Below are 21,574 nucleotides of genomic sequence, written 5' to 3'. Positions count from 1 at the left end.
CTAAACCTGAAAAGCATAAATAATTTTTTTTTAAAAAAAAAAAAAAGGAAGAAGAACAGAGCTGTGGAATTGTAGAGTGAAGGGAACCCCAAAGGGCATCTAGCTCAACCCCCGGCAAGGCAGGAGTCCGAGAAAAGCAGGGAGAGGGGACAGAGAACGAGAGACAAGCAGGACGGAGAAGATATTGGCCACATTTTATTTATTTTATGCAGAAAGTAATTATGGCTAGATAGTCACAGACACAAACTCAGATCTGCAGATGACACAACCTTGATGGCAGAAAGTGAGGAGGAATTAAAGAACTTTTTAATGAGGGTGAAAGAGGAGAGTGCAAAATATGGTCTGAAGCTCAACATCAAAAAAACGAAGATCATGGCCACTGGTCCCATCACCTCCTGGCAAATAGAAGGGGAAGAAATGGAGGCAATGAGAGATTTGACTTTCTTGGGCTCCATGATCACTGCAGATGGTGACAGCAGCCACGAAATTAAAAAACGCCTGCTTCTTGGGAGAAAAGCAATGACAAACCTAGACAGCATCTAAAAAAGCAGAGATATCACCTTGCCAACAAAGGTCCGTATAGTTGAAGCTATGGTTTCCCCAGGAGTGATGTATGGAAGTGAGAGCTGGACCACAAAGAAGGCTGATTGCTGAAGAATGGATGCTTTCGAATTATGGTGCTGGAGACTCTTGAGAGTCCCATGGACTGCAAGAAGATCAAACCTCTCCATTCGGAAGGAAATCAGCCCTGAGTGCTCACTGGAAGGACAGATCCTGAAGCTGAGGCTCCAAGACTTTGGCCACCTCATGCAAAGAGAAGACTCCCTGGAAAAGACCCTGATGTTGGGGAAGATGGAGGGCGCAAGGAGAAGGGGACAACAGAGGACGAGATGGTGGGACAGTGTTCTCGAAGCAGCCAGCATGAGTTTGACCAAACTGCGGGAGGCAGTGGAAGACAGGAGGGCCTGGCGTGCTCTGGTCCAGGGGGTCACCAAGAGTCGGACAAGACTAAATGACTAAACAACAACAACAGTCACAGACAAGGGATTCTACGGCGTCATATTTTGTGGGAGGGAAGGAGAACGATAGAAACTTAATTTCCACTTACCTAACTCGTTCATCGCCCGGCGATAGTCTTCGTCGAAGGAGAGTTTCATGATAGCACACGTGGCTTGGCAGATTTGCGGCTCGATAGGGACGGGCCCTGCTAAGAAAAATGTATATGATAAAGCGTTGAGAAATGCGGAAAATTAGAAAACAACGAGAAGAGGCAGGAAGAAGATATTGGAGATATTCTTCAGAGGTCCAGACTATGGGGAGCCTGGAAAAATTAACAATTAACAATTCGGACTGTAATTTGGTTGTGTTTAAAAAAATTAGTTTATTGTTTTTAATTGTGGATATGTTGATTGGTTGCTTTTATTGGAAAATCAAGAAAAGTGATTTTTTAAAAAATGTATATGAGATGTATTTATAGATAGTTGAGCTCAGAAGGGCAACTTTGCAAAAATTAACCTCTCTCAGCGGTGGACTCTGCCTTGAGACTCAGTCGAAGGAATCTAGGGATCACCTGTGATGAAGTCAGGCCATGTCGCTCAGCACTGACTGGCAGAGGCCGTCCAGGGTTTGGGGCAGAAGATGCTCTCCTGAATCTTCTGCACACCAAGCACACACTCTCCCCCTAAGATACGTCCTCTGTAAAGATCAAGTAACATTCCAGTCCTTGCTGTTAAAAGGAAGCCGCTTTCTACGGAGACAAACGGCCACTCTGCCAAGTCAATGTCACCAACACTGGCCAGCAGAAGCTCTCCGGGGCGAACTCTTTATGAGCAAAAATACAATCTGCACAGGAACTTCAGGCCCCCGCCAGTCCTTGGAAGTACCCTTTCTGGCCTGCTGCCGTGGTGGCGCTATAGAGCTCGGGCCGGCAAACATCCTCTGGTAGGCGCGGTGGTCTAAACCACTGAGCCTCTTGGGCTTGCCGATTGGAGGGTCGGTGGTTCGAATCCCCGCGATGACAGAGTGAGCTCCCATTGCTCGATTCCAGCTCCTGCCAACCTAGCAGTTCGAAAGCACACCGGCGCAAGTAGTCAAATAGGTACCGCTCCAGCGGGAAGGTAAACAGCGTTTCCATGTGCTCTGGTTTCCGTCATGCGCCAGAAGCTGTTTAGTCCTGCTGGGCACACGACCCGGAAAACTGTCTGCGGACAAACGGCCTGAAAGCGAGATGAACGCTGCAACCCCATAGTCGCCTTTGGCTGGACTTAGGTAAAGGTAAAGGGACCCCTGACCATTAGGTCCAGTCGTGACTGACTCTGGGGTTGCAGCGCTCATCTCACTCTATAGGCCGAGGGAGCCAGCGTACAGCTTCCGGGTCATGTGGCCAGCAGGACGAAGCCGCTTCTGGTGAACCAGAGCAGCGCACGGAAACGTCGTTGACCTTCCCGCCAGAGCGGGACCTATTTGTCTACTTGCACTGGTGTGCTTTCGAACTGCTATGTTGGCAGGAGCAGGGACTGAGCAACGGGAGCTCACCCCGTCATTGCGGGGATTCGAACCACCGACCTTCTGATTGGCAAGCCCTAGGCTCTGTGGTTTAACCCACAGCGCCAGCTGCGTCCCTTGGCTGGACTTAGTAAAAATGACGTTTACCTAGAGAGCGAGAAGGGGATTTGTAAGACCCAGGTGGTTTTACCTGCTCCCCTCTCGGGGGTCTTTGCTCCCTCCTTGCCGTGAGCCTTCAGCCAGTCCCAGCAGGTCTCCGAGTAGGAGCGAATCTGCTCCAAAACGTGTAGGACTCGCATCTCCTTCTTGGCTTGCCCTTCGTCGGGCTGTGAGAAGACGATGTTGTGAAGGGCGGCGTTGGCCCTCATGCGACAGTCCTTCCCGGCGGCTCCGGGGCTCTCAGGGGCCCCCGGTTCCCGGTCCGTGTCATGGAGAATCTGGACAAGAAGGGGCAGGCAGCCGGACTTCCGCATGGCCAGACAGCTTTCTTGGGAGCTGGACATCGCTAGCAGGGTTCGGGACATGTCCTCCTTGTCCCGGGTGGCAAGCATGGAAAGTAGCCAGAATACCACCTCCACCTGCAAAAAAGGCAGAAAGGGAGAATCAGGTGCAGGTCTCAAAGGTAGCCACCAGGGGCTGCTCATGTCAAAGCTGTAAAAGGGTAAAAGAGTATTGGGGAACGATGGAGAATGAATCGGAAAAAATGTTTAAAGACTATTTGGTTCAATATGTTAAGTTAAATTAAAGGGAACAGCTTGCAAATACCAGATGGTCTTAGGATTTAGATACCGTATTTTTTCCTCTGTAAGACTCACTTTTCCCCTCCTAAAAAGTAAGGGGAAATGTGTGTGCGTCTTATGGAGCGAATGCAGGCTGCGCAGCTATCCCAGAAGCCAGAACAGCAAGAGGGATCACTGCTTTCGCTGCGCAGCGATCCCTCTTGTTGTTTTGGCTTCTGAGATTCAGAATATTTTTTTTCTTGTTTTCCTCCTCCAAAAACCAGGTGCGTCTTGTGGTCTGGTGTGTCTTATAGAGCAAAAAATACGGTATGTAATGTGATGAATTATTATGTTTAATGCTGAATTGGAAAGAAAGAAATATGTTAAGTGGTTAAGTTAATTTTTTAAGAATTTAGGTTTTCGGAAATCTGCTGAAATGTTATACACTGAAATTCAACCAGGGGGATACAAGGAAGTCACTTAACAATGATACAAAGTTTGGTTTAAATACGGTTGAGATTTTTGTTTGTTTGTTTGTTTTATTTTTTTGGGGAAAAACAATAACTATTTTTTTAAAAAAGAAAAAATGTTTTAAAGCAAATGGGATTTTTAAAAAAATTATCGGTGCAAAGATGGTTCCCAAAGTAATACAGTGGTACCTTGGTTCTCAAACGCCTTGGTTCCCAAACACCGAAAACCCAGATGTGCCGTAAGTGTTCTGGTTTTCAAACATTTCGCAAGTCAAACGGACTTCCGAAACAGATTACGTTCGAGAACCAAGATACCACTGTATTTGGTGCTTTTGGTTTTGCTATTTATTTTGCTACCTTTCTTTTAAATCAGAACCAGTGAAGGTGGTGAAGTTCCTGTGTGAGTGTCTGGAGGCGGTTGGAGGATGGATGATGGCTAACAGATTGAGGATGAATCCTGACAAGACAGAAGGACTGTTTTGGGGGGACAGGAGGCGGGCAGGTGTGGAGGATTCCCTGGTCCTGAATGGGGTAACTGTGCCCCCGAAGGACCAGGTGCGCAGCCTGGGAGTCATTTTGGACTCACAACTGTCCATGGAGGCACAGGTCAAATCTGTGTCCAGGGCAGCTCTTTACCAGCTCCATCGGGTACGCAGGATGAGACCCTCTCTGCCCGCAGACTGTCTGGCCAGAGTGGTGCATGCTCTGGTTATCTCCCGCTTGGACTACTGCCATGCACTCTACGTGGGGCTACCTTTGAAGGTGACTCAGAAACTACAGCTAATCCAGAATGCGGCAGCTAGACTGGTGACAGGGAGCGGCCGCCGAGACCATATAACACCGGTCTTGAAAGACCTACATTGGCTCCCAGTACGTTTCCGAGCACAATTCAAAGTGTTGGTGCTGACCTTTAAAGCCCTAAATGGCCTAGGTCCAGTATACCTGAAGGAGCATCTCCACCCCCATGGTTCTGCCTGGACGCTGAGGTCCAGCGCCGAGGGCCTTCTGGCGGTTCCCTCATTGCGAGAAGCAAAGCTACAGGGAACCAGGCAGAGTGCCTTCTCGGTGGTGGCCCCCGCCCTGTGGAACGCCCTTCCAGCAGATGTCAAAGCGATAAACAACTACGTGACATTCAGAAGACATCTTAAGGTAGCCCTGTTCAGGGAAGTTTTTAACATGTGATTTTACTGTATTTTTGGTTTCTATGGAAGCCGCCCAGAGTGGCTGGGGAGGCCCAGCCAGATGGGTGGGGTATAAATAATAAATTATTATTATTATTATTATTATTATTATTATTATTATTATGCGTTTTTGAGGCTTTTTCGGTTTGTTTGTTTTTGTGTGGAAGCCAGTTCAGCTGATTGATTGATTGATTGTGACTGCAGAAATGGATAAAAGCCCCCCTATCCAAACAATGACTATCATCAGAGCAAATAAGAAAAAAAAAGAATTTTAATTTTCATCATCTACAATACTGTCTTATTTATTTTATAGTACAGTCCATTGGTTACTGCTTTCATTTTATGGATCAACGGTCTCGTTAGAGAGTAAAATTCATGTTCAATTGCTGTTTTGTTTTTAAAAGTCTGGAACGGATTAATCCATTTTGCATGACTTTCTATGGGAAAGCGCACCTCAGTTTCAGAACGGACTTCCGGGATGGATTAAGTTTGAGAACCAAGGTACCACTGTACTTGGATGTGCGCAGATTAAATTTTCACAAAATGGGAAAGGAAAAAATTGGAGGAAATATATTATATAAAGAAAAGGATGTAAGTATGTTAGAACACAGTACAGAAATAAGGAAACAAAAAGAGCTTACTTCCGGGTTTGCAGTGAACCAAGGCGTTTGAGCATAGCTGTCAACTGTCCCTTATTTGGTGGGAAAGTCCCTTATCCCAGCGCCGGGTCCCACTGCTGTCCCTTATTGATGATGTCCCTTAAATTTCCCGGGTTTCAAAGGATGCAGCTCCTCTCCCTCCCTCCCTCCCTCTCTGCCGGCCAGGGAGGAGGGAGGCTCCAGCTGTGTTGCTTGGCTGCATTGCTCACCCAATAAGGAGTCTTAAGAACGACTGGGGGGTGGAGCTTGCATGCCTTGTGCCGATCCAATCGGCCGTGTTGTCTGGGGACTCGCCTTTGCTCAGCGCTTCCCAGCGGAGAGGTGACAGTGGTTTTCCTTGCTGCGTCCCCTTTGCTGGGTTGCTGCGCTGTGGGAACCACCGCTTGAGGCTTCGTTTGGCTGCTGGCTGGGCTTTCTGCCTTTGGCTCGGAGGGGCTCAGAAGTTGAACATACCTGTGCTTGGAAAATCCCTTATTTTGGCTGCTGATCCCTTATTTTGGAGGCTGCTGGTCCCTTATTTTCAAATCTGTAAGTTGACAGCTATGCGTTTGAGAATCAAGGCACCACTGGAAAACCAACTTACCTTGTTGCCCTGCTGATTCCCATCTTCAGGGTGCGTTGGAATCTCAAGGCTCCCATCCTCTTCCAGGCCGGAGAGTTTCCCGCAGAGCTGGGGGAAAAGAAAAATATTTTAAATAATAGTTTTCTTTTCTTAAACCAAATCTGCCAGGATGAGTGTTCAGACCCCTGGGCTCTCACATGTGGGGTGCCTCAGGGTTCTGTCCTCTCCCCCATGCTTTTCAACATCTACATGCAGCCGCTGGGAAAGATCATCAGGAGGTTTGGGCTGGGTGTTCATCAGTATGCGGATGAAACCCAGCTCTTCCTCTCTTTCAGATCAGAACCAGTGAAGGTGGTGAAGGTCCTGTGTGAGTGTCTGGAAGCGGTTGGAGGATGGATGGCGGCTAACGGGTTGACGTTGAATCCTGACAAGACAGAAGGACTGTTTTTGGGGGACAGGAGGCGGGCAGGTGTGGGGGATTCCCTGGTCCTGAATGGGGTAACTGTGCCCCTGAAGGACCAGGTGCGCAGCCTGGGGGTCATTTTGGACTCACAGCTGTCCATGGAAGCGCAGGTTAATTCTGTGTCCAGGGCAGCTCCATCTGGTACACAGGATGAGACCCTATCTGCCCGCAGACTGTCTTGCCAGAGTGGTGCATGCTCTGGTTATCTCCCGCTTGGACTACTGCCATGCGCTCTGTGTGGGGCTACCTTTGAAGGTGACCCGGAAACTGCAATTAATCCAGAATCCGGCAGCTAGACTGGGGACGGGGGGTGGCCGCCGAGACCACATAACACCAGTCTTGAAAGACCTACATTGGCTCCCAGTACATTTCCGAGCACAATTCAAAGTGTTGGTGCTGACCTTGAAAGACCTAAACGGCCTCGGTCCTGTATCCCTGAAGGAGCGTCTCCACCCGCATCGGTCAGCCCGGACACTGAGGTCCAGCTCCGAGGGCCTTCTGGCGGTTCCCTCCCTGCGAGAAGCCAAGTTACAGGGAACCAGGCAGAGGGCCTTCTCGGTGGTGGCGCCCGCCCTGTGGAACGCCCTCCCATCAGATGTCAAAGAGAACAACAACTACCAGACTTTTAGAAGACATCTGAAGGCAGCCCTGTTTAGGGAAGCTTTTAATGTTTGATGTATTACAGTATGTTAATATTTTCTGGGAAGCTGTCCAGAGTTTAACCTTTATAGAGGTTAATAATAATAAATCAACCTGGAGCCAGCCTAGGAGGATAAAATGTGTGCCTCATTATGGCATAGAAATGCAGTACTGTAAGTAAATATATCCAGTGCTTTTTTTCCCCAAAAATTTTTTAGGGGTACTCTCATTTTCACTCAAGAAACTCACCATTTTATAGTTCAAATTGGGGGGAAATAAATACAGTGAATGGACAAAAGGCCGCCATCAGGGCATAGCAAAGGAACTGAAGATTCACTGTCCTAGAGAAGAAACTAAAATTTTTGAATTTCTTTAGTTTCTTCTCCTGTTAGATTCACAAAATGTTTAGGGGTATGCTAAGGAAAAAAGCATTGAATATATCAATAAAAAAGGGAACATTTTCACTTGCCACCCTGAAACTGAGGTCCAGCTCCGAGGGCCTCCTGGCGGTTCCCTCCCTGCAAGAAGCCAAGTTACAGGGAACCAGGCGGAGGGCCTTCTTGGTGCTGGCACCCTCCCATCAGAAGTCAAGGAAATAAACAACTACCTGACTTTTGGAAGGCATCTGAAGGCAGCCCTGTTTAGGGAAGTTTTTAATGTTTGACGTGTTATTCTGTTTTAAATGTTCTGTTGGGAGCTGCCCAGAGTGGCTGGGGAAACCCAGCCAGATGGGTGGGATAGAAATAGTAAAGGTAAAGGGACCCCTGACCATTAGGTCCAGTCGTGGCCGACTCTGGGGTTGCGGCGCTCATCTCGCTTTATTGGCCGAGGGAGCCGGTGTACAGCTTCCGGGTCATGTGACCAGCAGAACTAAGCCACTTCCGGCGAACCAGAGCAGCGCGCGGAAACGCCGTTTACCTTCCCACCAGAGCTGTACCTATTTATCTACTTGCACTTTGACGTGCTTTCAAACTGCTAGGTTGGCAGGAGCAGGGACCGAGCAACGGGAGCTCACTCCGTCATGGGGCTTCGAACCGCCAACCTTCTGATCGGCAAGTCCTAGGCTCTGTGGTTTAACCCACAGCGCCACCTGCGTCCTGGGAGAGAATTATTATTATTATTATTATTAGGGGATGACCTCTCCACAATCCACAATTCCCTTTTTTAAGCTGAGAACATTGAGGACTAGATTCTTGCTTGCACTTGGACAGAACAGCCACGACCCCCCCACCCCCTTAATCCTGAATTTATTTCATTTTACTCGGATTTGCCAAAAGGAAAGCACACACCAATAAATAAATTTTGGGGTGAGGTTAGGATGCAGAAAGCCACACAGAACCTGGCTTGCGTCCCGGCAAATTTTGGTGGCACCAGGTCAGGGGCGCCGACTTATAAAAAATATTGGGGGGGCCCAAGACCTCCAAACTGCTGCTGCTGGGGGAACGAAAGGGGCGAGCCCCGGGCTGCCCCGACCTTAAGTGAACCTGTGAGGGCCCGCCCTTTGCGGCAGCCGATTGGCTGCCGCCGTGGGCGGTAAATATTAATGAGCTAGGGGGAATCCCCGCTTCTCGCTGGGCTGACGCCAGCCCCGCGAGATTGTTGATGGGTCGAGAGCCCGCAACCCCACGCCCTCTCTAGATCGGGAGTGGCTTTGTTTTAACTCATTACTGAATGTATTTTAAAAGGTAACTATTGTCAAACAAGGAAAATAAAAAATACCAACATAATTTTGTGATTTTACAAAGCATAATATAACTAATAATTTTCTTAAATTATTGGGGGGGCAGAGCCCCCCCAAACGAATTTTTGAGGGGGCTCGGGCCCCCTCAGGCCCCATGGAGTCGGCGCCTATGCACCAGGTTGTCGGGAGAAGGCAGCTATCGCCAGCCAAATCTTTCCCTCATTTACACACAGAAGTTGGCAGCTGTGCCAAATCTGGTTGCGGCCATCAGGCCAGCTTGCCCCCCCCCTGCTTTGCTGACCTACTTCTCGTCGCCACGGCAACTGCCTCCCTTTTCCACAGGGACGCCTGAACAAAAAACCCCAGGCTTTCTTTTCTTCCTCATCGGGGAAAGAGAACGGGGAAAGGAGAAGAAGAGGTGGTTTGGTCCCTGGAACGATGCAGAAATCCATCCATATTCTGTCCCAGGCGCAGGACCAAATCACGGCCCTGGCGTTTGCCCTTCGAGGGAAGCTCACAAGGACAGGAAAAAGAAGGTTGCAAAAAACGGGGGGGGGGACCCCTCTCCTTTTAAACACCCCTCCAGTGCCGGATTTAGCTAAACAAGCTAGAGAGCTGGACCACAAAGAAGGCTGATCGCCGAAGAATAGATGCTTTTGAATTCTGGTGCTGGAGGAGACTCTTGAGAGTCCCATGGACTACAAGAAGATCCAACCTCTCCATTCAGAAGGAAATCAGCCCTGAGTGCTCACTGGAAGGACAGATCCTGAAGCTGAGGCTCCAATACTTTGGCCACCTCATGAGAAGAGAAGACTCCCTGGAAAAGACCCTGATGTTGGGAAAGATGGAGGGCACAAGGAGAAGGGGACGACAGAGGACGAGACGATGGGACAGTGTTCTCGAAGCTCCCAGCATGAGTTTGACCAAACTGCGGGAGGCAGTGGAAGACAGGAGTGCCTGGCGTGCTCTGGTCCAGGGGGTCACGAAGAGGCGGACACGACTAAACGACTAAACAACAACAACAAAACAAGCTATAGCTTAGGGCCCCCCAAAAAATTAAAGGAAAAAAACAACCTGGATTTACATTTCTGCTAGTGGGCCAGCTGTCCCCCATTTTTCAGGCAGCTGGTTCTGTCTTCCTAAGTTCATAAACTGACATTTGTCCCTGTCAGAATTCATTTGGTTCACTTTGGCCCAGTTCTCCAATAAAGACAAAAACACAAATAAAATAAAACCTACATCCAGCAACAGCGTTTTGTATTGTGTAGGCTCCTAGGATGCTTGCCTGCTCCCTAAAACATGACCAGTTTGCTCCTTTCTGTATATAGGCTTTTATTTTATTTGTTTTTTATCTTATATGTCAGGGGCTCCCCCCAGACACCAGTTTAAGACTCTAGCCTTGCTCCACCTCTTCCTTTGCTCTTTCCTCCTCTGGGTCCGCCTGTCCTCTGGGGTCTTGCCCTTTCTAGACTCTTCTGACGCTGAGTCCCCTGAGTCTTCCCCCTGCCTCCGGCGGGCTTTAGGACCTGGTTCCCAATCTGGGTTTTCTGCTGTCCCGCCCGCGCGCGCCCAGCCGGCATTCGAACTTGGCGCGCGCGCCCAGCCGGCAACCTTCCTCCTGACCGTTACACTGCTCCTGTCACTGCTTCCCTCTTCGGGGGGGCTAGCTGGACCTGACTTCCCCTCCGTTCCCTCACTCTCCGATAGAGGCGTGGTCAGCCCTGACTCATCTTCTCTCCCTGCTGGGGGAGACGCTGGCCCCGAGATCTGGGACTCTTCCCCCCCACTACGCTCTGGTGGGGAAGCTGGTCCTGATCTCCAACTGCTGCTTTGGGAGTCCCCGCTGGCCCCTTGCTTCTGGTGCATCCCCCCTGGGACCCCCCTTGCCCTGGCCCTCGGCGCCCCCCTCTGGGAATCTTCTGAATCGCTGGAGAAGCTCATGGAATCTCTCGGGCCACTGTCATACTCCCCTACGCTGCCCTCAGATTCTTCCCCTTCGCTCTCCGTTTCCTCTCTCCCCTGTGCCTCTGCTCCTGAGCCCCTGACATTATATATCAGTTTTTTTGGGGGGGGGCAAAAGAGTGGGGCCCTAAGCTATAGCTTGTTTAGCTTATACGTAAATATATACCGTATTTTTTGCTCTATAAGACTCACTTTTCCCCTCCTAAAAAGTAAGGGGAAATGTGTGCGCATCTTATGGGGCGAATGCAGGCTGCGCAGCTATCCCAGAAGCCAGAACAGCAAGAGGGATCGCTGCTTTCACTGCGCAGCGATCCCTCTTGTTGTTCTGGCTTCTGAGATTCAGAATATTTTTTTTCTTGTTTTCCTCCTCCAAAAACTAGGTGCGTCTTGTGGTCTGGTGCATCTTATAGAGCAAAAAATATGGTAAATACGGCACTGTCTAATCTAGTCTCTGCAGGAAAAGGCTCATTTTTTTGATCTGTCTGTCCTACTGATACGAGGATTCGAATTCGCAGGCAGCGGATGGTCTCCTGCCATTCTCTGTGTGACAAGCTGGGGCTGTCACAGCATTCGTTCCGGCAAGCGGACATCTCCGCCTGGCTGCCATGACAGCTTAGCATCACGGGTACCAAATCTCCGCCTGGGGGGTCGGGACGACAAGGGGGAGGAAGAGGGAAAGGGTTGCGATGAGACCCACACATCCTTCTGTGATGGACCAGTTTTGGGGCAGGTTTGATCCTGATCATGAACCCAGGATTTTTTGGGGGGAGGGGCCAGGACACCCAGCTGCCACCCTCCTCCGTCAATACGATACAATATGTTTATTGTCGTCGTCCCATACAGAACAATGAAATTGAAAAATCTACATAAGACCTTCAAAACCCCCTAAAAAATCTGAAACCCCCTTTTAAAATACAATATACTCCCATAGAGACTACCTTAAAAGGGTAAAGGGACCCCTGACCATTAGGTCCAGTCGTGGCCGACTCTGGGGTTGCGGCGCTCATCTCACTTTATTGGCCGAGGGAGCCGGCGTACAGCTTCCGGGTCATGTGGCCAGCAGGACTAAGCCGCTTCTGGCGAACCAGAGCAGCGCACGGAAATGCCGTTTACCTTCCCGCCGGAGCGGGACCTATTTATCTACTTGCACTTTGATGTGCTTTCGAACTACTAGGTTGGCAGGAGCAGGGACCGAGCAACGGGAGCTCATCCCATCATTGCGGGGATTCAAACCGCCGACCTTCTGATCGGCAAGTCCTTGGCTCTGTGGTTTAACCCACAGCGCCACCCAGAGACTACCTTATACTGCGTTTAAAACCAGAATTGCATTTGGGTAGAAACTGTTTCTCAGGCAGCTAGTCCTAGTCTTTATAACCCTGTGCCTTCTGTTTCCGTCTAGCAGATTTGGAACGAAATGTCTCGACAGTGGTTGATTCAAATCACTTTTTTTTGAGCCCGAAGTGCTCAGGAAAACCTTTCTACTTTTATTTAAGTATTTTTATTTACTTATTCATTATTATGATTATTTATGGAATTTCTATACCACCCTATACCCGGAGGTCTCATGGTACATAAAAAGATCACAGTATATAATATAAAAAATAAAGCAATAACCCAATAATAACCATTCCCCAAAAAGAGCCACATTTGAAAAGGGCATAGGGATGTAAATCGGATCAACCAAAGGCCTGGTTAAAAAGGAACATTTTTGCCTAGTGCCTAGTTCTGGGCACCACAGTTCCAAGAAGGACACGGACAAACTGGAACGTGTCCAGAGGAGGGCAACCCAAATGGTCAAAGGCCTGGAAACGATGCCTTATGAGGAACGGCTAAGGGAGCTGGGCATGTTTAGCCTGGAGAAGAGGAGGTTAAGGGGTGATATGATAGCCATGTTCAAATATATAAAAGGATGTCACATAGAGGAGGGAGAAAGGTTGTTTTCTGCTGCTCCAGAGAAGCGGACACGGAGCAATGGATCCAAACTACAAGAAAGAAGATTCCACCTAAACATTAGGAAGAACTTCCTGGCAGTAAGAGCTGTTCAACAGTGGAATTTGCTGCCAAGGAGTGTGGTGGAGTCTCCTTCTTTGGAGGTCTTTAAGCAGAGGCTTGACAACCATATGTCAGGAGTGCTCTGATGGTGTTTCCTGCTTGGCAGGGGGTTGGACTCGATGGCCCTTGGGGTCTCTTCCAACTCTATGATTCTATGATTCTATGATTCTAAACTTCCCTGGGGAGAGCATTCCCACAAACAAGGAGCCACTGCAGAGAAGCCCCCGTTCTCGTGTTCCCACCCTCTGGACCTCTTTTTGATGGAGTTACAAGCTTGGTGGATCAGGGGAACGCTGTGGATGTCCTGTAGTATATCTTGATTTCAGCAAGGCTTTTGACAAAGTTTCCCATGATATTCTCACGCGGAAGCTGGCAGCATGGGGGTTGGATGAGGGAACTGTTAGGTGGATTTGTAGCTTGTTGACAGACCGAACCTGAAGAGTACTCATTAATGGTTCCTCGTCATCCTGGGGGAAAGTGACAAGAGGGGTGCCGCAGGGTTCAGTCCTGGGCCCGTTGTTATTCAACGTCTTAATAATAATAATAATAATAATTTATTATTTATACCCCGCCCATCTGGCTGGCTTTCCCCATCCACTCTGCGCGGCTTCCAACAAAGATTAAGAAGACATTAAAATGTCACACATTGAAAACTTCCCTAAACAGGGCTGTCTTCAGATGTCTTCTAAATGTCAGGTAGTTGTTTATTTCCTTGACATCTGACGGGAGGGCGTTACACAGGGAGGGTGCCACCACCGAGAAGGCCCTCTGCCTGCTTCACTTCTCGCAATGAGGGAACCACCAGGAGGCCCTTGGAGATGGACCCAGGTGTCCGGGCTGGATGATGGGGGTGGAGACGCTCCTTCAGGTCTACTGAGCCATTTAGGGCTTTCAAGGTCAGCACCAACACTTTGAATTGTGCTCGGAAACATCCTGGGAGCCAATGTAGGTCTTTCAAGACCAGTGTTATGTGGTCTTAGCGTCCAGTCCCAGTCCCCAGTCTGGTAGCCGCATTCTGGATTAGTTGTAGTTTCCGGGTCATGACTCGGAAGAAGGAATTGAGGGGATCTTTGTCCAATTTGCAGGTGGCACCAATTTGCGGGTGGCGCTAATGTCGCAGAAGACGGAATCAGGACTTGAGACGTCCTTAATGTGTTGGAAAATTGGGCCAAGACGAACCAACCGAATTTCAACAGGGACAAATGTCAGGTAGAAAGAACCTTTTGAATTCTGGTGCTGGAGGAGACTCTTGAGAGTCCCATGGACTGCAAGAAGATCAAACCTCTCCATTCTTAAGGAAATTAGCCCTGAGTGCTCATTGGAAGGACAGATCCTGAAGCTGAGGCTCCAATACTTTGGCCACCTCATGAGAAGAGAAGACTCCCTGGAAAAGACCCTGATGTTGGGAAAGATGGAGGGCACAAGGAGAAGGGGACGACGGAGGACGAGATGGTGGGACAGTGTTCTCGAAGCTGCTAACATGAGTTTGACCAAATTGTGGGAGGCAGTGGAAGACAGGAGGGCCTGGCGTGCTCTGGTCCAGGGGGTCACGAAGAGGCGGACACGACTAAACAACAACAGAAAGAACCAGCTGCATGAAAAATGGAGGACATCTGGCTTACTAACAGAACATGTGAAAAGGATATTGGGGTCAACACTGATCTGTGCACACACACCCTCGCTCCAAGCCCCCTCACCTGAGGCTCCGATTGCTGGACCTTTTCTTGAGCTTCGATCACCTCTTTGTCAATCTGCTCCAGCCGAGACGCCCGGATCTGTTGTTTTTTTAAATAAAAAAAGAGCAAAACATCGTTTTATTTACTGGCAAGGTCGCTTCAAACCACATCTGCCCACTCGGCCGTTTTGATCACAGGGTGGGTGGCAATATTAAAACACAATGTTAAAAACTGTTCAGAACAACAGTGGTTCACGATAATAGAAGAAAATAAGATAACGTCACAATAATTCTATATATTATTATTATTATACGATTATAATAATATTAATAATATGTAAGGGCTCTTGCCCACTGGTCCCATCACCTCCTGGCAAATAGAAGGGGAAGAAATGGAGGCAGTGAGAGATTTTACTTTTTTGGGCTCCATGATCACTGCAGATGGTGACAGCAGCCACGGAATTAAAAGACGCCTGCTTCTTGGGAGAAAAGCAATGACAAACCTGGACAGCATCTTAAAAAGCAGAGACATCTCCTTGCCGACAAAGGTCCGTACAGTTCAAGGTCTGGTTTTCCCAGTAGTGATGTATGGAAGTGAGAGCTGGACCATCAAGAAGGCTGATCGCCGAAGAATGGATGCTTTTGAATTCTGGTGCTGGAGGAGACTCTTGAGAGTCCCATGGACTGCAAAAAGATCCAACCTCTCCATTCGGAAGGAAATCAGCCCTGAGTGCTCACTGGAAGGACAGATTCTGAAGCTGAGGCTCCAAGACTTTGACCACCTCAGGAGAAGAGAAGACTCCCTGGAAAAGACCCTGATGTTGGGAAAGATGGAGAGCGCAAGGAGACGGGGACGACAGAGGACGAGATGGTGGGACAGTGTTCTCGAAGAGGCCAAGATGAGTTTGACCAAACTGCGGGAGGCAGTGGAAGACAGGAGGGCCTGGCGTGTTCTGGTCCAGGGGGCACGAAGAGTCGGACACGACTAAACAACAACAACAAAGGGCTCTTGCAATATAAAACTGTAGAATTGGAAGGGAACACAATGGTCATTTAGTTCACCCCTCTCCAACATGGCATTTGAACCCATGACCGTAAGATTAAGGGTCTCCCGCTCTACCGACACAGCTTGTTTAGGATGACGTGGTCGCATCCCGCATTGAGTTTGGGGTGGGTTCATCTAGATGCCCTCCGGAGTACCCCCTCTTTCCAGCTCAGTCCAGTGATTCTACAGCAAAGCCCTGATAGTTGGGTCAGCAGAGCACGAGGCTCTGAATCTCAGGGTTGCAGGTTTGAATCCTGCGCTGGGAGAAAGATTCCTGCATTGCAGGGGTTTGGACTGGGTCATTTCCAACTCTATATTGCCTAACTCAAATCCCCCCGGTCTAATATCCCTAGTGCTGCAAGATCCCAAAAGCGCCTGGACTAAAATGGTTTATCAAAAACTTCACTCTTGTGGTTTATCCCCACAACAGCTACTCACTTTGGATTTTAGTAAAGCAAATAGTCTAATTTCTCAGCGCCTAAATGATCTCTAGGGACGCGGGTGGCACTGTGGGTTAAACCACAGAGCCTAGGGCTTGCCGATCAGAAGGTCGGAGGTTCGAATCCCCGTGACGGGGTGAGCTCCCCGTTGCTCAGTCCCTGCTCCTGCCAACCTAGCAGTACGAAAGCACACCAACGCAAGTAGATAAATAGGTACCGCTCCGGTGGGAAGGTAAACGGCGTTTCCGTGCGCTGCTCTGGTTCGCCAGAAGCGGCTTAGTCCTGCTGGCGACATGACCCGGAAGCTGTACGCTGGCTCCCTTGGCCAATAAAGCGAGATGAGCGCTGCAACCCCAGAGTCATCATGACTGGACCAATGGTCAGGGGTCCCTTTACCTTTTACCTTTAAATGATATTGAGCGTCAGAACAACTTGGCCACAATAAGGACATTTTGCCCATGGCATGACTGTTTTCCACCTTCCCATTTTGACTCTCTGGGACCCTATCTGCATAATCTAGCAATTCCAAAATATAGATGTGCCTTTACTCTCGTGAGATTGAATGTCTTTCCCTTGGCTGGACTTGAGGGACGATTCCAACAGATCCCACACGGAAAACGTCCCTGTGGAGATGGCAGTCCCGAATCGGTGGCGCATGCCCTTCTGGCTTGCCCTCTTTGTAAAGACTTGAGGAATGAGATTATCACCCCTCTTTTATCGTCCATCCCGGGTCGCCCAGCCACTGCCCCAGTGTCTTCTCTCCGGGCAGATCAAGATGAGCAGGTGACAGCAAAGGTGGCAAGGTTTTTAGCTGGGGCAATCAGAATCAGATCCACCATTTGACTATTGATTCAAAACCCCAAAATGTATTTTATATAATTGACTTTTTATTTCTATTCTTTGTATATCGTACAGTGGTACCTCGGGTTACATACGCTTCAGGTTACATACGCTTCAGGTTACAGACTCCGCTAACCCAGAAATAGTGCTTCAGGTTAAGAACTTTGCTTCAGGATGAGAACAGAAATTGTGCGGCGGCAGCAGGAGGCCCCATTAGCTAAAGTGGTGCTTCAGGTTAAGAACAGTTTCAGGTTAAGTACGGACCTCCGGAACGAATTAGGTACCACTGTATTGTTATTTTATTGCTATGGTCGATGGCGGACGCAACTAAAGATTCATTCATTCATTCAATTAATCCAACTCTATAATTCTACAATTTTTATAATCCTCACCTGGGCCCTTTGTACCATTTCGTCTGTCGTCCCAAAACGCTCCTCCATGAGGGTGCGGATGTGTTGGGCTTCGAATTCGAGTTGCTGGCGGATCAGGTCCATCTGCATCGAAAACTGGATGGCGGCAGGGGAAGAGGCTGGGTTAAAAACTCAATCTCCATCTGTTCACTATCCCTCTCCCAGAGCAGTTCCATAATTTTTAGGGAGGTGAATCCCGGATATTTGCATTTGCTTGCAAAACACCCATAATCGAAGAATATTCCGATTTCCCATCAGGTTTCGCCGACGCTGCTCATTTGGAGTTGACGCCAACGGAGTTTTACTCAGAGTAGACCCCGCGGAAATGGCTAGGCCTCAGTGAATCGTGCCCGTCGATTCCGATGGATCTGTTCTGAGTAGGACTTAAACGCAACCTTTCCTTTGCCATTTTTTTAAAATTGAAACCCCTCTGAATTGGGCTGAGAGAATCTTCTAGATCATTGCTTCCCCCCCCCCAAAAAAAGATTTCTGGACACCATCGGTTCTTAAGGGTGCTGGGAATTGTAGCTCAGTGAGTGGGGGAACGACAGTTCCCAGATTCGTTTTAAAAAACAACCTTAAAACATTGCATCAAGCAGTGTTAAAGCAATAAAGCGTTAGGCGATGGACTTTTGTCTTAACATAATCAAAGACTCAGGGTTTTGTGGGATTGTTTCAAGCCCACTCAAAATAAACTGATTGATTGATTGATTGATTGATTGAATTCACCCTGGCCTAAAATAGCCCAGGAAATGTTAAGAAATGTTACCATATTTTTCCGTGTATAAGATGCCCCGAAGTAGAAGATGACCCCTATTTTTCGAGCCCCAAATTAAGAAATAATGAATTGCAATGTTCCATGTATAAGACGACCTCCAAATTTAAACTTAAAAAAATATATTAGTCTTATATGTGGAAAAATACAGCACTGTATTTTTTGCTCTATAAGACTCACTTTTTCCCTCCTAAAAAGTAAGGGGAAATGTGTGTGCGTCTTATGGAGCGAATGCAGGCTGCGCAGCTATCCCAGAAACCAGAACAGCAAGAGGGATTGCTGCTTTCACTGCGCAGCGATCCCTCTTGCTGTTCTGGCTTCTGGGATTCAGAATATTTTTTTTCTTGTTTTCCTTCTCCAAAAACTAGGTGCGTCTTGTGGTCTGGTGCGTCTTATAGAGCGAAAAATACGGTAATTAGACACAAACCGGCATATTTAGGACACAAAGAGAGAGTATTACAAGCCCGTTTAGGCCAAAGCTTTGTATTTGTGCAATGTTCTTCATTCCAGCTCCTCTTTCCGCAGAATCTCTCTCCCCGCAAGCAGACACACCAGGGACTAGGAACTTGAAAAGAGCTTTGCACTAACCTTGGTCCCGCAAACCCCTGGTATGCCAAGAGGGGGGGCCCGTGGGTTTCCGAAACTTACCGTCTCCACGTGAGGGAGCTCATCCAGCCTTTTGGAGAGGCTTTGGAGTTGAGTATAATACCACAATTTTTCCTTCTCCTCTTTTTCAATCTCACTCAGGAGAAAACATCTGGGAGAGACGAAGGGGGGTGGGTAAAGCACAGTGGGAGGGCATCAATCAGAAAAGGAAGGCATTTGACCCCCCCAAAAAAAGAATCCTGGGAACTGTGGTTTGTTAAGGGCGCCGGGAATTGTAGCGCCGGGTGCGAAAAACTACAGTTCCCAACATTCTTTTCTCAGGGGGAGCTTTAAATGTACGGTGTGGACGTCTCTACCCCGCAGTTATCTATGTCGAAAGCTGGCCTAGATCATAATGGCACACTTTCAGTTAGGTACGGGAATCTGCGTTGGGTCCATTTAGCCAGTATTGCGTCCTCTGGCTGGCAGCTTGCTTTCCACCGCCTTTCCCATCACCAGATCCTGATCCTTTTTTTGAGGCAGGAGAATCTGGGGGTCAAAGCTGGGAACTTCTGCATGCAGAGGAGGTGCCGTGCCTCCAAGCTGTTCTCCCACCCTTATAATGACAGCAAGGTGTTAGCCCTCATTGCTATTTACAGTGGTACCTTGGTTCTCAACATAGCTGTCAACTTACAGATTTGAAAAGAAGGGACCAGCAGCCTCGGAAATAAGGGATCATCAGCCAAAATAAGGGATTTTCCGGGCACAGGTATGTTCAACTTCTGAGCCCCTCCGAGCCAAGGGCAGAAAGCCCCGCCAGCAGCCAAACGAAGCCTCAAGCGGTGGTTCCCACAGCGCAGCAACCCGGCAAAGGGGATGCAGCAAGGAAAACCACCGTCCCCTCTCCGCTGGGAAGCGCTGAGCAAAGGCGAGTCCCCAGGCAACGCGGCCGATTTGATCAGCACAAGGCATGCAAGCTCCACCCCCCAGTCGTTCTCAGACTCCTTATTGGGTGAGCAACACAGCCAATCAACACAGTTGGAGCCTCCCTCCTCCCTGGCCGGCAGGGAGGGAGGGAGAGGAGCTGCGTCCTTTGAAACCCGGGGAATTTAAGGGACGTCATCAATAAGGGACAGCAGCGGGACACGGCGCTGGGATAAAGGACTGTCCCGCCAAATAAGGGACGGTTGACAGCTGTGGTTCTCAAACGCTGAAAACCTGGAATTAAGTGTTCCGGTTTTCAAACGTTTTTTCGGAAGCTGAACGTCCGCTGCTGCTGTTGGCTATTGTCAGTGGCGTAGCGTGGGAGGGTGCAGGGGGGGCCGGCCACACCGGGCACAACATCTGGGGGTTAGGGTTAGGGGGCGCAAATCCACGGGTTAGGGGGCGCAAATCCATGTGTTAGGGGGCGCAAATTACTTGCCTTGCCCCGGGTGCTGACAAACCACGCTACGCCACTGGCTATTGTTTCTGGGGCACCTGAGCCAATCAGAAGCTGTGCCTTGGTTTCTGAACATTTCAGAAGTCAAATGGACTTCCGGAACGGATTAAGTTTGGCACTTTTGTTTTTGCTCTTTATTTTGCATTTTCATTTTTGAGGCTTTTTCGGTTGAATTGCTTTTGTGATTTTGTGGAACCCAGTTCAGCTACTGATTGGTGGAGTGTGTGGCTGCAGAAATGGATAAAAGCACCCCATCCAAACAATGACCGTCTTCAGTGCAGGTAAAAAAAATAAATGCAATTTTAATTTTTATCATCTACAATACTGTCTTATTTATTTTATGGTGCAGTACATTGATTATTGCTTTCATTTTATGGATCTTGTTAGATAGTAAAATTCATGTCAAATAGCTGTTTTAGGGGTTGTTTTTAAAAGTCCGGAACGGATTAATCCGTTTTGACTTACTTTCTACGGGAAAGCGCGCCTTGGTTTTGGAACGCTTTGGTTTTGGAACAGATTCAGTTTGAGAACCCAGGTACCACTGCATTTATTTATTTCTTGAATTTATATACCGCCCTGTCCTCTGTGTGTGTGTGTGTGTGTGTGTGTCAGGGTGGTTCACAGAATAAAAAATCAAGGTAAAGGTAAAGGGACCCCTGACCATTAGGTCCAATCGTGGTCGACTCTGGGGTTGCGGCGCTCATCTCGCTTTACTGGCCGAGGGAGCCGGCGTACAGCTTCCGGGTCATGTGGCCAGCAGGACTAAGCCGCTTCTAGCGAACCAGAGCAGCGCACGGAAACGCCGTTTACCTTCCCGCCGGAGCAGTACCTATTTATCTACTGGCACTTTGACATGCTTTCGAACTGCTAGGTTGGCAGGAGCAGGGACCGAGCAACGGGAGCTCACCCCGTCATTGCGGGGATTCGAACCGCCGACCTTCTGATCGGCAAGTCCTAGGCTCTGTGGCTTAACCCACAGCGCCACCCGCGTCCCTAAAACCACAAAATACATAATCAAAAAATATAAACAACCCCCCCACTCAATGGCAAGGCTATGATCTCAAAAAGGGAGGCTGGCTAAGACTGCATTTGTGAATGGGGGGCTTTGGCTTGTCGACTCCAATGGTGACCTCATCTCCACCCTCACCTCTCTCTGTCGAGCTCCTCCAGTAGTCGGATCGTGGCCCGGCTGAGGTCCCCCATGCTGTCCTTTCTCTGTAGGGAGCCTGGGTGAGCAGGGCTGCCTTCGGGGCTGTGATCCTGGCTTATGGGTTCGGGGAGAAGAGCCGGCGGATGGAATTTGAGGTTGTATAAGCTGCTGATGTCCATCTGCAGGGCTGGAACAAAAGGTAAAGGTAAAGGACCCCTGGACGGTTAAGTGCAGTCAAAGCCGACTATGGGGTTGCGGCGTTCATCTCGCTTTCAGGCCGAGGGAGCCGGCGTTTGTCCGCAGACAGCTTTCTGGGTCAT

At 48.9% G+C, this 21,574-nt stretch overlaps 2 protein-coding genes across 3 annotated transcripts in view; one reads left to right on the top strand and one right to left on the bottom strand.

The window, feature by feature from the left end:
- Positions 1-21,574, top strand: part of GAMT (guanidinoacetate N-methyltransferase) — a 234,799-nt gene that overhangs the window by 97,117 nt on the left and 116,108 nt on the right. The gene's annotated exons all lie outside the window — the stretch shown is intronic.
- APC2 (APC regulator of WNT signaling pathway 2) overlaps positions 1-21,574 on the bottom strand; it is a 61,709-nt gene that overhangs the window by 15,740 nt on the left and 24,395 nt on the right. The window contains exons 4-10 of the mRNA XM_081845978.1: positions 21,252-21,441; positions 18,727-18,835; positions 17,286-17,399; positions 14,591-14,668; positions 6,118-6,204; positions 2,696-3,083; positions 1,109-1,204 (exon numbers count right to left, since the gene is read on the bottom strand). Coding sequence (XP_081702104.1) covers positions 1,109-1,204; positions 2,696-3,083; positions 6,118-6,204; positions 14,591-14,668; positions 17,286-17,399; positions 18,727-18,835; positions 21,252-21,441 — 1,062 coding nt within the window. The remainder of the gene's footprint in view (positions 1-1,108; positions 1,205-2,695; positions 3,084-6,117; positions 6,205-14,590; positions 14,669-17,285; positions 17,400-18,726; positions 18,836-21,251; positions 21,442-21,574) is intronic.

The sequence above is a fragment of the Podarcis erhardii genome, assembly GCF_964252035.2.
Source record: "Podarcis erhardii genome assembly, chromosome: 18".
NCBI classification, from domain to species: domain Eukaryota; kingdom Metazoa; phylum Chordata; class Lepidosauria; order Squamata; family Lacertidae; genus Podarcis; species Podarcis erhardii.
The sequence above is the reverse complement of the archived record's forward strand: the minus strand, read 5'-3'. Positions and strand labels throughout refer to the sequence as shown.